Source organism: Haliotis rufescens, unplaced genomic scaffold (assembly GCF_023055435.1).
Source record: "Haliotis rufescens isolate VD_foot unplaced genomic scaffold, xgHalRufe1.0.p SCAF_14, whole genome shotgun sequence".
In the NCBI taxonomy this organism is placed as follows: domain Eukaryota; kingdom Metazoa; phylum Mollusca; class Gastropoda; order Lepetellida; family Haliotidae; genus Haliotis; species Haliotis rufescens.
The window spans coordinates 25820353-25835906 of record NW_025963824.1 but is presented as its reverse complement, the minus strand read 5'-3'; the positions used below and the strand labels follow the sequence as shown (position 1 = coordinate 25835906).

Genomic DNA, 15554 nt, shown 5'->3' with positions numbered 1-15554 from the left:
AATTTGAGCAGTCACCGTCAAGGCTCCCGTGCACGTGATCGCGAGAACTACATGTTGACATAGAATCGTCAAACTGCAACAAATATGATTTTCAACGAGTCAAAGTATGGCATGTATGATATATGTGTCCATTCTCTGTCCACTAAAGTTCTTTTCAAGGCGTCAATAGCAGTAATCTGACCGTGGTTGCTGTTAATCACACACGATTTTCGCCGAAATTGATTAAAACAATATTGAAAGGAATTTTAAATAAAATTAATGAAATAAGTTACAAACATAAGTCCAGATATACAAAGAACATATTTTATAACCAGACAGTGTAATTACATGATTAATTTGCGTACTTCAGTATGGATTTGTTGACATGGTATTTCCCGTGTTACGGGCTCACCGTAATGTCTTTGCGTTGGGGGAAAAGAAACATCCAAACTCATTATGGCGTGTATAATGCACACCCCGTTCTACACAGCTGTGTTTATTGGAAAAAAAGTGTGCACTATACTCAAGTAAATACGGTACTGTTGTGAGGCGTCGGGCAAACAAACAATTACTCTTTTATGCAAATTGTGTGAGTGGCAGGTGCTACCGGTAGGGCAGGACTTGTTTACAGTGTTTGCAAACACCTGGTGTCCTCACTGATTTTCAGTGATCCATTCATAAAATTTTCACCCCTATTTTGCCTTTTATGGCCAAAGGAATCTGTTTTGTTGAGCTGGCATTAACTTTTTATATCGTCATATCACAGGTTTTTGGACATCATACGTTTTCGGATAGCCATGTTTATCACGATTACTTGTGCTATAATGAGGGATGTGGCATCACACAGACATTGTAAATACTCAGATGATGACCTGTTTTTAAGATCTTTCATCTTTTATAAGTGAGTGAGGTGTATAACAGTTGTTCTTGTGATTAGCGATGAATGTTTCTTACGCGTCCGAAAACCAATAACACAGGGATATATAAATATAAAAAGACCAATAAATAAAAACAGGTTTTAATGCTTTGTTTTATATTATTGCATTAAATTCAATCTCAAAATACCTCTGAATTTAAGAAAATATAAACTTTTAAAAAATCCAAAGTTTTAACAAAATAATTTTCCAATTTGCCGAATTCAGTTAAGAAACCCTGGTCAGTAGAGTTTCTTACTTGTTGTTCTGATATTAGGCCCAAGCAGGTTGTCTAAGGAGACGGACTGTCTTCACTCGTTTTAGCCCAACTCATACGTACAAGAGTATACAAGACAGAATATTCTAAAACAGTCAGTTCTGTGAACATGAGCATTTTTTTCATAACACTATTTCAACTTAGAACTATCTGTATCTACAAATTTTACGTTTCCAGTTGGAGGAAAAGGTCCTTTATCATACCTGACCTTTTAATCCTGAAACCAAAACCAATTTCAAATATAGGAAAACATTTACCCCGTTAATACATTACACCTAAAATGAAAAAATGACGACAGTTTTAGCCTCAATGAAACTCCATGCAATACAGTCACAGCAAGATGTAGAATAAATTTAGTGTCCATTATAAAGAAATCCGTTAGCAGATCCGTTAGTGATGTCATTTGTGACGTCATGGTAACCAATGACGTCACAATGGTCTGCAAAGTATTGTGATGCAATTTAATTGCAGTGATATATACAATGTAGATATCGCTTGATCTCACCCTAGTGATATCTCCTGTGGGAGCAAGTTTTGGATGATAAATTTGGGATGATGCTTTCTTAGTAAAGTACAGATTCTAGCACTTTTTGGGGTTGAGTCCCACTGGATTCAAACCCACACTGCCACAGTGAGACGTCTAATCGCCAGCACACAAAGTCTGGTTTGACCTGAAGGTCGTGATAACTCACGTAGAAAATACTTCTGTAATCAAAACCAATTTCAAATATTGGAAAACAGTCAAACAATTACACCCATACTAAAAACATATCCACAGATTTAGGCTCATGAAATTCCATACAGTATTCAATACAACTAATAACAGCATGTTGGATTAATTAAGTGTCCAATAAGTCTGGCAAGACGAGATGCCGTGATAAATAACTCAAGCAGAACATACTCATCTAATTAAAAGCAATTTCAAATATTGGAATACAGTTAAAAAATTACACTGAAACTAAAAAATATACCCACAGTTTTATGTTCGATGAAGTTCCTTGCAACATTAACACAACTAATCACATCATGATGTGGGATTAATGCAGTGTGCAATAAGTCCAGGCTGACTGGAGAATGTGATAAATCACTCAGGCAGAGTATATTTGGGTGGTATGGAGAACCCATTGACTTTTTATCCACTCTAACAATAGCAGTCAGTCTGAACGAGTGAGGATATGGCAAATAAACCACTTAGCATAAGATCAAGGCTATTGTATGGCCAGTCACACCCTGTTACATGTCAATAGCGCTTCTCAGCCTGTTGTTTCCAGGAGAATTCGCGCCTTAGTGAAAAATCTATTTCATGAAGTTTCTTTTGTTGTGTGTGAATATTGTAATTGGAGGCAAAGTTTGGCGTAGTTAGGCTTTGGAAGGAGATGTGACCAGCTGTGTGCTTGTCTCTTTGGTTGTGTTTTGGGGACAAGTTCTTTGGTTGTGTTTTGGGGACAAGTTCTATGTCAAGGATTAATTTAAATTTAATCTTATGAGTGAGTGAGTTGGGTTTAACACCGATTTGAACAGTATTCTAGTTTTATCACAGCGTGTCAGCTTAATGTGGGAGGAAAGCCCGAAGTGATGCAGGTCTTAGACCCACAAGGATGAGTATGGCTCTTACAAACCTAGAAACATGATTGGGTGAAACTGGGATTCAAACCTTTGATCATAGGTTTCTGATGCACCAAGGGACACAACTGTGCATAGTGAATTGCTGTTCCTTAGACCATGGTACCACCTGTGTCTCCTTTACTCTGATGAAACTTGAAGCAGTACTTAATTATCATTACTCTGTCTGATATGTGTTAATAATTACACTTATGTCCATGTATCACGAACATGTCTCCAAAACACGGCTCAGTGATGTTTTGGTTGTCAGTGTAAACAGAGTCAATAGCACATAAAAACACACCTTCTTGTGTTACAGAGTTTAGAATTCAATCACAATTTAAGTTTCACCCCTGTCACCTGCCATGGAAGTTGTATTTCAATTGGTGATTTGTATAGAGTCAGTGAGCTGCATGCTGTCCCACTCTCTGTCCTCAACACTATACACCGTAAACACTTCCACAGTGCTGTCTACCACTGGGCCAATCTCCTTCTACCACTGGGCTTGTCTCCTTCTATCACTGGGCTAGTCTCCGTCTACTACTGGGGCAGCCTCCCTCTACCACTGGGCCAGTCTCCCCCTTCCACTGGGCCAGCCTCCCTGTACCAGGGGGCCGATCTTCCTCTACCACTCTGCCAGTCTCCCTCTACCACTGAGACAGTCTCCCTCTACCAGTGGGCCAGTCTCCCCCTTCCACTGGGCCAGCCTCCCTGTACCAGGGGGCCGATCTTCCTCTACCACTCTGCCAGTCTCCCTCTACCACTGAGACAGTCTCCCTCTACCAGTGGGCCAGTCTCCCCCTTCCACTGGGCCAGCCTCCCTGTACCAGGGGGCCGGTCTTCCTCTACCACTCTGCCAGTCTCCCTGTACCACTGAGCCAGTCTCCCTCGACCACTGGGCCAGCCTCCCTGTACCAGGGGACCGGTCTTCCTCTACCAATGGGCCAGTCTCCCTCTACCACTGAGCCAGTCTCCCTAGACCACTGGGCCATCCTCCCTCTACCACTGAGCCAGTCTCCCTCGACCACTGGGCCAGCCTCCCTGTACCAGGGGGCCGGTCTTCCTCTACCACTCTGCCAGTCTCCCTTGACCACTGGGCCAGCCTCCCTGTACCAGGGGACCGGTCTTCCTCGACCACTCTGCCAGTCTCCCTCTACCACTGAGCCAGCCTCCCTGTACCAGGGGACCGGTCTTTCTCTACCACTCTGCCAGTCTCCCTCTACCACTGAGCCAGTCTCCCTCGACCACTGGGCCAGCCTCCCTGTACCAGGGGGCGGGTCTTCCTCTACCACTCTGTCGGCCTCCCTCTACCACTGAGCCAGTCTCCCTCGACCACTGGGCCAGTCTCCCTCGACCACTTGGCCAGCCTCCCTGTACCAGGGGGTGGGTCTTCCTCTACCAATGGGCCAGTCTCCCTCTACCACTGAGCCAGTCTCCCTCGACCACTGGGCCAGTCTCCCTCGACCACTTGGCCAGCCTCCCTGTACCAGGGGGCCGGTCTTCCTCTACCACTCTGCCAGCCTCCCTCTACCACTGGGCCAGCCTCCCTGTACCAAGGGGCATAATCTCTCTACCACTAGGCCAGCCTCCCTCTACCAATGGGCTAGTAATCTCTCTACCATTGGGCCAGTAATACATACCAGGGTTTGAAATTCAAGTCACTTTGGTATCCTCCTAACCATGCTGTTGTAATCCAGTTCATGTTACTTATTACACATATATCGAGTCGCTCGTGATGGGGAAGACCTGGGTCAATTCCCCATGCGGGTACAAGATGTTAAGCCCATTTCTGGTGTCCCCCAGCCATCATATTGCCGGAATATTGCTAAAAGCAGCATTAAACCATACTCACTCATATTGAGTCTTAAAAATGTAATACATTCTGAATTAAAATTACCTTTTGAATCACCATTGCTTAATCTACTGAACTTGGTTCAATTTAATTAAGATATCTCATTTCATCTCAGAATGATATTCTGTTTTCTTTGTACTGACCAACAACCATGTTCATGAACATGCCAGATATTATTAACCTCTATTTTATCAAACAATATTTCCCTTTGTGTCGTGAAATAGCATGTTTCCAGTTCAGACCTGTTCACCCCTGTTTGGACCAAATATTAGATGTTTTATGGTAATGTTAATATAATTATCTCCAGCTTGCTGTCCAAGTGTTGTCCTAGGGCTGGAGTGGTGAGCTGTAGGCAGGTTGACTCAGTGACTTTACCACAAGTAGGATTAAACAGCATTGACTTTGTAATGTTTGCTAATCCTCGATATGGTAATACAAAAAGTGGGACTCAGTGATCAGCAGGATCGACAGGTGGAAGTGTGGATTGTGTGCATGGAGACATTGTTGTGATTATTGGATAACAGTTGGTCAGGTTGGATTCAGCGCTGTTCCTATGTGGATTATTTGATTAATGTATTTCTGGTTGCAGTGATGTTGATTTGGATCTGGTTGTAATTTTATGTCCTTGATCCGTGAGTGTTGCAGGTTTGGTTGTATGGTGATTGCTTGTGATACATTTACATTGACAGGTCTAGTCAACTTGTTACTATGGGTGAAAGATAATCTAGAGAATCGCGTATTCCGATTTGTACCTCGATACCATGCTTGTGTAAAAGTTTTAAAACTCACGACAAAATGATACATATATATGTATACCACTCAAAAGAAGTTTAACTCCCAATTCGTTCTTATGACTATAGTTACTCATATCTTTTTATTAAGGAAATAAACGACTCGTGGTCGTTGTTTATTGTACAATAAAACACTGCAGGGAGAATAGATAATAATGAGTGGCTGCGCCGCTCATGGTTTATTCTCCCTGCAGTGTTTTATTGTACGATAAACAACAACCATGAGTGGTTTATTTCTTATATGAGATATTAACATTATTTACAGCCTCTTTAAGGAAGATGATAACATTTACAAGCTTTACAAATATTTACCCTTATTTTAATAATGATGACTCCCTCAATAGAATCCGACCTCGACAATGTCAGACAAGTCCATTTTATGCACAGGTGGATATTTCCCCCATATTCTCACAATCCTCATGTCGATTACCTGTATCTTTTCTCCCAATAGTGATTGTCATATCTCTCCCGATTTCCGATAAAATCGTTCCGCCATTACATTTATCTGCGCTGCCAAGCTACATCTATTGGGAACAACTTAATGGGCACTTCCCTCTCAAAAATAACTTGGTCCAATATGCGACATCAAGTTGCGAGCGCAGGTTCGAATCTCCAGTAATGACGTTACGATAGAACAATGTTTTATCGTGAAATAAACTACACTTCATTGTTCTTTGCGATTTATCGTGTAGCTATCTTTTATATGACTATAGTTAATCTGTCATGGCATAACATACGGAAAAATTGGGTGTTCTCTGTTGATGATTTGATCCACTATGCGATATATGTAATTAACTCAATACATTGGGATTATTAGCCAAGGGTGTTGCCTTATCGTATATATCATATATTAGAAGTATATCATATTATGATAAGAAGTATTATAATGTAAGATCATAATTGATATTTTTTATTCCAAATATATATTTACAATACAGAATCATACAAGGGTAGTAATGTCTTTATCATATAATCTCATTCTTAAAATAATGGATGTTTAAGATGTAATTTCACTCCATGAAGTAACTTGAGAAATTGCATATAAATACAATGTTTGAGTGAAACGGCCAATTTGTCAAAGTGCCAAATGACTTGATTGTCTACAGAAACATGGTGACACATTGGGAAAGGACTATCTTAGCATTTCGGGAACGTTTGATTAAAATTTACTGAAAATATTGCTAAAATACATGTTCAGGCTAGTATAATGTTTACAGACTGATATGTATGTATGTAATGAGATGTTTTGCGATTCACTGATATACAGGTATTGGTCGATTGTGATACTTTGACAGAGGATACCAGTGTACGTGTGGTATGGCGAGTTTATGTACTGATACAAAATGAAACAGGTGACATAGAAGGTAGATTCGGGATTAGACTAGATCCCCAGGTACCTATGCTGGTCGTAAGATGCAACCTGGGTGATTGCATGTCATTGTTCGCTGATGATGTACATTGTTGCTCATTATATCAATCACAGGATTGTCTGGTCCAGACTCGAATATCTACAGGCTGTTATATAGCTGGAATATTACTGAATGTGGTGTTAACCAACTAACAATACAAATTGATTATTATATTGGGGATAACCGTCATCAGATCGTCACTAGTTCAGGGCAGGTGCGTGGGTAAAGCGTTCCTTCACCACTCAGAAGGCCTAGGTTTGATTCCCAACATGAGTGCAATGTATGAAGCCTATTTCTGGTATCACCACGCTATTGCTGGAGTATTGCTACAAGGAGACATCAGATAGAGCTGTATTTATCAAGGACTTATATATATCTACCTCTGTGAAGAAACTAGCTGACATGACGTTACCTTATAGTCCAGTAAGATGTCCATGCTCTCCAGACTCAAGACAGATCCTACAGTGGGCGGACATTCCAACATACGGAAAAATCAATGCAAACATATCAGCTGTTAGGAATAGACACTGTGACTTCATTCTAACTTTACTGTTGGTACTCCAAGGCAGAATCAGTCCCCAGTACCTTATGCTTGTTGTACAAGATGACTTAACTGAAGATATGGCTGTCTGTAACTTGGCTGTTTGCGTCATCCTGCTTGAATAGTTTGGGACCTGCTCAAGCTTTTAATCACATTTTTCCCTGGCCCAGACTTGAATATTTACAGGCTGCCGTGAGAGTGCTGAAATATTGATTATTAATCAAATACCCTACCTTCATTACATCATAGCCATAAAATCCTGTTTGGCTGTCGGTCACACTAAAAACCATTTCAGATTTTCAACAGATGTCCTCTTCACAGGCATCGTATCTAACAGTTGTGAGGAAAACTCTATCCTCCACAGGAAATACAACTGTGCATGCACAAGGCGGGAAAACGTCACTTCTTTCCTGTGTGTCCAGATGTTGCATTCTTAGAATGATAGGCAATGCTAACTATTGTTTGTAGAGTGCCGTAAAACAGAAACCATAACTCAACTAGTATCGTTCCTGTTGTTTTCTATGAATAACTACAGTTTGGGAGAAAACAGGTAGTCCTTCCCTGTCCCAATGGCCTTGGAAAAGTGATCTGGATGTGTATAAACCTGGTTGTATTCAGCACCAGGACGTTCAGCTCAGACTTTTCCACGGCACTATATACATAATTAATTCCATAAAGAAAGTACTAATTATGTTCAATGTCTGTAACTAATGGAAAAGTTAAACGTCATGCGATCTTCCCCAGCAGTACCTGAAACCAGTTCAAAGTGAATAAGACGGTTTCAATGACTCCAGCTCTGTGTATCTATATTTGATGAGTTCGGGATACGGAAGGTAGGTAAATAATTCATCTGGTGTACAGTAGTTAATTAGCATTGCCCGACTCAGTCTGTAGAGTGGAGACAGTAGTGAGGATCATGGGGACTATCACACAGCATTCCGTTGTGTTCGAGATGGATACATCCTCATCTCCCGCAGGTTGGATAAGTATATAGAGGATTATGTCTTTTCTTGTCAAATAGGGGGGCACGGGTGGCCCAGTCATCTTTGCTGTGCAGAGTTACGTCCCTTAGGCACGCCAGAAACCTATGATTGTGGGTCCGAATCCCGGTTCGCCCCGATTATGTTTCTAGGTTTGTCAGCACCATACCCGTGCTCGTGGGTTTCACCAAAGTGGTAAACGTCTGGGACCTGCATCACTTCGGGCTTTCCTTCCACATTAAGCTGACACGCTGCAATATAACTCGAATACTGTTGAAAGCGGGGTTAAAACCCAACTCACTCACTCTTGTCAAATAACAGGGATGGAAATTAACCAGGAATGTCTGCTCTCCCAAATAGTGATAACATGGAGCAATGCTTCAAAACTGTTTGAAATTCTACTTAGGATACCTTTAGCATTAAGCAAACTTGTCCGGGTTAGCAGGCTGTGCTAATTTCTATCCCCGAATAACATTACTCACTCAATGTAGTTCTGGCATAAATATCTTGTTATTCGTGTGAAATAACATATTATTTCAATGAGCGAAATCCTGAATGTATAATTGAGGTTAAATTCAGTATTTCATCACTAAGTACATAATATGTAGATATTTTATATGTGCAAACATATTTGTTTCTTATCAGGTTTTTTTTGTTTAACGCCACACTTGCCAATATTCCAGTGATACAAGGGCAGTCTGTAATAATTGAGTCTAGACCTTGCAAGAGGTGACCAGACAGATTGGGCGGCCAAGCTCGGTGACTTCGTTGGATGTCATCGAACCACAACGGCGTGGATCATTTCTCACAATAGCAATCACTGGATTGTCTGGTCCAGACTCGATTACTTACAGGCTGCTGTCATATAACTGTAATATTACTGAGTGTGGCGTTAAACAACAACAAACAAACAAACACCACTATTTCCTAGCTTGAGCAGAACCTTCTAGGGAATGAATTAGGTATATCTGATTGTTTACTACCTGACACAACTTATTGTAAATGTGTATCACATGTCTCTCAGAACAAAATGCATTTTTAATTTTAGAAATTGAAACTTTGAAACGTTGAAATGCGTTTAGAAGTTTTTGTTGCATTTTTCTATCTTGGAAAGACAAGATGAAGACATGAAAAAGTTATAGAACTTCTTTCATTTATAATGACACCTTGATTGTGGCATGTATAAACTCAGCCCCTTCTCTCTGTTTTCACTGTACTGAACTTGTGTCTCTCTCGTTAATCCCCTTGGTGTCCTTGTTATGTTGTTTTCCTTGTCAGGTTTAAAAACTAACAGTTTCAGTCCACTAGTCCTTATAATGATAACATATAGCAAAACCTTTAAAAATGGCAAATTTCTACTAGTCCTTAGGCATGTTAGGATACCTTTACTATTGGGCAGTTTGGCAAGGACTACAGGACTAGTGCTAATTTTTAACCCTGCTTGTACATTGATCCAACCTTGTGTGAACATGTCAGCATTCACCAGATGAAGGGAAAAGAAGTTTGTTTGTTTGTTGTTTAATGCTGCACTCAGCAACATTCCAGCTATATGACGGCAGTCTGTAAGTTATCGAGTCAATCCAGACAATCGAGTAATTGACATTATGAACATCGATCCCCCAATTGGGATACAATGACATGCATCAACCAAGTCAGCAAGCCTGACCACCCGATCTCGTTAGTAACCTCTTACGACATGCAGAGTCACCTTTTACGGCAAGAATTGGTTGCTGAAGACCTATTGTAACCTGGATCTTCACAGGTCGGGAAAGAAATAGCCCTGACATGTTGTTACAAACAGGAAAGACGTTGTCGTCCATAAACATTTCATGTCTTCATGTCTATCATTGCTGTCAATAGTTTAGTGTAGGACTCTGGGATTGTTCATAACTATTGATGTTTCAACTTGCTGTTCGGCCATGGGGGCGGTCGGGTAGCCTAGTGGTTAAAGCGATCGCTCGTCACGCCAAAGACCCGGGTTCGATTCCCGACATGGGTACAATGTGTGAAGCCCATTTCTGGTGACCCCCGCTGTGATATGGCTGGAATATTGCTAAAAACGGCGTAAAATCAAACTCACTCACACTCACTGTTCGGCCATGGACATATCGACAGTGCATCAATAATTTGATCAGTTGTTACTCTATGCCCTAACAGATATGAAGATGCAAGAGAGAATGAGTAAGATTTCTGTTGTAAGATCCTTGTAGTAATATATTCTCAGGGTTTGAAGGTAACCATTGACTTGTCCTTGCATGTGTTTGTGATGGGTTCAAGGTGGGGCAGGATAAGCTCACCTTTTCTTGAACACCTTGTATCATCATATTTGATAGTGATTCATGAACACATGATGGTATAGTCAGAATCGTACAATGGACTTAGAAGACTGCCTCCGTGGTCTAGTGGAAGAGTGTCCGCCCGGAGAGCGGAAGGTCTGGGGTTCGATCCCCAGCTGCGTCATACCAAAAGACGTTAAAAGATGTAAACTTGTTGTTACCCTGTCTGGCGCTCGGAATTAAGGGGCTAAAACAAGGACTGGTCGGCTCGGAGTCAGTATACTGTGTCTGAGTGAGGTATTCATGTTACACTGCGGCATGGTATCTCAGTGTGCTACATCACGTTTGATTATAGAAATGATTTTTGTTGCCATTATTTGTATCACAGTGCAACTGGCACGGTTATAATTGTAATGAAATGGTTAAAATATGGCACACCTCAGTTCCAAAAGCTCATCTAAACATCCTTATGAGTGCCCCGTGGCACACCTGAAAAAAACTAATCTCTATCCCTGAATCTGAATCTCGGATAAATCTTGACATGTTACATTAGGCTGGTGACAGAGTAGTAAATCATCCCTAATTTAGAAACTGCTTACGTGACTTCGTTAGCAACCGGCTCTAATCTCAAAGAAGCAGCCAACGATTAGGCAATAAAACCGCAACAGGGACTACTGCAGCACTTATGACGGCGAGATTAATAAGTTTATTTTATACATTCAGGGTAATTGGTTTATTCCTATGGGAGACTCCTGCCTTAGCGACCAGAGTCCACAGAAAACAGCGGCAGATCAATACCCATATAAACGTTCAATAACACGACATGCATGATCCTCATACCCGAACATAGGAATTGTGGCGAGGTATGCTGTACATGATCACTGAATATTAGAAAGCGGATTACCTCTGTCAAGGACCTGTTTGTGAATAGTTTTGGTGAATGTGGTCTGCATGTACTCTTTGTGTAGACTCTTTGTGTAGACTCTTTGTGTAGACTCTTTGTGTATGCCTGTTCAACATTTGGGATCGGAACCAAGGTGTCTATGGAATAGGATTTGTGGTGTCGTGATATTTTGATTGGGTAAAAATATTCATGTGCTGTGTAAATTTTCAGATTGATACTGGATTATAAGTTGTATGGACACAGGATTATGTCTCTGTCAAATGGATACTGTATAATGAGTTGTACTGACACTGAGATTATGTCTGTTCGTATCGGAAGGCTTGATTTGTTGCTGTAATCTCATCATCATCAGCAGCAGCAGCAGCAGCAGCAGCATCATAATTATGGCCATTTATATTGTGCTACTTTTCAACACCACCTCATAGGGCAATGGTCAAAGCACTACATTATTTTTACCCCTGTGTTCACACAATTTTCATTTTCAACTTCCTGGGCAGTATAGTCTCCGATTAGTGAGAATTTCTTGTAACTGAGTGCTGGAATTATAGATAATGGTGTCAGTGGGTCCATGGGTCTTTGAGGTTTTATGATGTATGTAGTTTATGAATCAAGGGACCCAAGAATCTTTTATTTAAACATTAGGTTTAAGACAAGAATCTGGATATCTGATGGGGAAGCAAGTACTCAAACTGTTTGAGTACTCGAGTTCAGATGGACTCTGTTCCACAAAGCAATTGTTGAGTTATAACTGTTGTAAGTATGTGTTAAAGTATAGGAGTTACGATCATCTTAGTGCCATGACTGTCAGAAGTCTATGTTAAACTATTGGAGTTACGATCATCTTAGTGATCTGATTGCTTTGTGGAACAGGGCCCAGGTGAATTATGATCATCTTAGTGCTACAACTGTCGGAAGTCTATGTTAAACTATGGGAGTTACGATCATCTTAGTGATCTGATTGCTTTGTGGAACAGGGCCCAGGTGAATTATGATCATCTTAGTGCTACGACTGTCGGAAGTCAGTAGATGGGACCTGATTGGTTGGTATAATATCTGTTCCTATGTCTGTGTCAGTAGGCGAGACTTGATTGGTTGTTATATTATCTGTTGCTATGTGTGTGCCAGTAGATGGGACCTGATTGGTTAGTGTAATATCTGTTACTATGTCTGTGTCAGTAGATGAGACATGATTGGTTGGTGTAATATCTGTTACTATGTCTGTGTCAGTAGATGAGACATGATTGGTTGGTGTAATATCTGTTACTATGTCTGTGTCAATAGATGAGACTTGATTGGTTGGCATAATATCTGTTGCTATGTGTGTGCCAGTCCCATCTATGTGTGTGCCAGTAGATGGGACCTGATTGGTTAGTGTAATATCTGTTACTATGTCTGTGTCAGTAGATGAGACCTGATTGGTTGGTGTAATATCTGTTACTATGTCTGTGTCAGTAGATGAGACCTGATTGGTTGGTATAATATCTGTTGCTATGTGTGTGTCATTAGATGGGACCTGATTGGTTGGTATAATATCTGTTGCTATGTCTGTGTCAATAGATGGGACCTGATTGGTTGGTATAATATCTGTTGCTAAGTCTGTGTCAGTAGATGAGACCTGATTGGTTGGTATAATATCTCTTGCTATGTGTGTGTCATTAAATGGGACCTGATTGGTTGTTATAATATCTGTTGCTATGTCTGTGTCAGTAGGCGAGACTTGATTGGTTGTTATATTATCTGTTGCTATGTGTGTGCCAGTAGATGGGACCTGATTGGTTGGTGTAATATCTGTTACTATGTCTGTGTCAATAGATGGGACTTGATTGGTTGGTGTAATTTCTGTTACTATGTCTGTGTCAGTAGATGAGACTTGATTGGTTGTTATAATATCTGTTGCTATGTCTGTGTAGAAGATGAGACTTGATTGGTTGGTATAATATCTGTTACTATGTCTGTGTCAATAGATGGGACTTGATTGTTTGGTGTAATTTCTGTTACTATGTCTGTGTCAGTAGATGAGACTTGATTGGTTGTTATAATATCTGTTGCTATTTCTGTGCAAATGATGAGACTTGATTGGTTGGTATAATGTCTGTTGCTATGTCTGTGTAGAAGATGAGACTTGATTGGTTGGTATAATGTCTGTTGCTATGTCTGTGTAGAAGATGAGACTTGATTGGTTGGTAAATGTCTGTTGCTCTGTCTGGGGCAGTTGATGAAACTTGATTGGTTGGTATTATATCTGTTGCTATGTCTGTGTCAGTAGGCGAGACCTAATTGGTTGGTATAATGTCCGGGAGACGAGTTAGTCGCCAAGGAAACCGGAGATTATCTGTTCACTCGACCTCACGTAAGTCATGTTTCAAAATGATGTTTTTTTGAAAAATGTCATAGTATCTTTCCTTTGTTTTGTTTTTACCAAGTCTGCTTTGAAATAACCCAAAACTTACTCTTGTTTCCTTTGGTTACAGATCGCCTGAGTAAGAGAGATGGGAAAAGGAGAGATACTCCGGAGAAGTCGGCAACACCTTCACAGGAGGAGAACAGTGAGAACCGACCACCATCACGCAACGTCATCTGGAATGAGGAGATCGAGAAACTACAGATCAAGGATGATGATCTGCAGAAGGTGGGTCAAACTGTCAGGATGTCGGGAAAGAGGGAAGGGGATTGATGGTCAGTTGGGGTGAGGGTGTCAGGATGTTGGGAAGGGTGCTGGTGGTCAGTTGGGGTAAGGGTGTCAGGATGTTGGGAAGGAGGGAAGGGGGCTGGTGGTCAGTTGGGGTAAGGGTGTCAGGATGTTGGGAAGGAGGGAAGGGGACTGGTGGTCAGTTGGGGTAAGGGTGTCAGGATGTTGGGAAGAAGGGAAGGGGATTGGTGGTCAGTTGGGGTAAGGGTGTCAGGATGTTGGGAAGAAGGGAAGGGGATTGGTAGTCAGTTGGGGTAAGGATGTCGGGAAGGAGGGAAGGGGACTGGTGGTCAGTTGGGGTAAGGGTGTCAGGATGTTGGGAAGAAGGGAAGGGTGCTGGTGGTCAGTTGGGGTAAGGGTGTCAGGATGTCAAGAAGGAGGGAAGGGAATTGGTGGTCAGTTGGGGTAAGGGTGTCAGGATGTCAAGAAGGAGGGAAGGGAATTGGTGGTCAGTTGGGGTAAGGGTGTCAGGATGTTGGGAAGAAGGGAAGGGGATTGGTGGTCAGTTGGGGTAAGGGTGCCAGGATGGAGGGAAGGAGGGAAGGGGACTGGTGGTCAGTTGGGGTAAGGGTGTCAGGATGTCGGGAAGGAGGGAAGGGGACTGGTGGTCAGTTGGGGTAAGGGTGTCAGGATGTTGGGAAGAAGGGAAGGGGATTGGTGGTCAGTTGGGGTAAGGGTGTCAGGATGGAGGGAAGGAGGGAAGGGGACTGGTGGTCAGTTGGGGTAAGGGTGTCAGGATGTCGGGAAGAAGGGAAGGGGATTGGTAGTCAGTTGGGGTAAGGGTGTCAGGATGGAGGGAAGGAGGGAAGGGGACTGGTGGTCAGTTGGGGTAAGGGTGTCAGGATGTCGGGAAGGAGGGAAGGGGACTGGTGGTCAGTTGGGGTAAGGGTGTCAGGATGTTGGGAAGAAGGGAAGGGTGCTGGTGGTCAGTTGGGGTAAGGGTGTCAGGATGTTGGGAAGGAGGGAAGGGAATTGGTGGTCAGTTGGGGTATGGTGCCAGGATGTCGGGAAGGAGGGAAGGGAATTGGTGGTCAGTTGGGGTAAGGGTGCCAGGATGTCGGGAAGGAGGGAAGGGAATTGGTGGTCAGTTGGGGTAAGGGTGTCAAGATGTTGGGAAGGAGGGAAGGGGATTGGTGGTCAGTTGGGGTAAGGGTGTCAGGATGTTGGGAAGGAGGGAAGGGAATTGGTGGTCAGTTGGGGTAAGGGTGTCAGGATGTCGGGAAGGAGGGAAGGGGACTGGTGGTCAGTTGGGGTAGGGTGGCATAATGTTGGGAAAGGGGGTAAAGGGATGGGTGGGTCATTAAGATAAGAGGTATCTGATGGTCAGTCAGGTGGCTCAA

At 42.2% G+C, this 15554-nt stretch overlaps 1 protein-coding gene across 18 annotated transcripts in view; it reads left to right on the top strand.

Annotated features, from left to right (window-relative positions):
• Window positions 1-15554, top strand: part of LOC124131250 (MYCBP-associated protein-like) — a 75971-nt gene that overhangs the window by 22828 nt on the left and 37589 nt on the right. For 11 of the 18 annotated variants that reach the window (XM_046494397.2, XM_046494399.2, XM_046494384.2 and 8 more), the window contains one exon: window positions 13997-14154. In XM_046494397.2, coding sequence (XP_046350353.2) covers window positions 13997-14154 — 158 coding nt within the window. The other 7 variants (XM_046494392.2, XM_048395201.1, XM_046494396.2 and 4 more) reach the window with 7 other exon arrangements.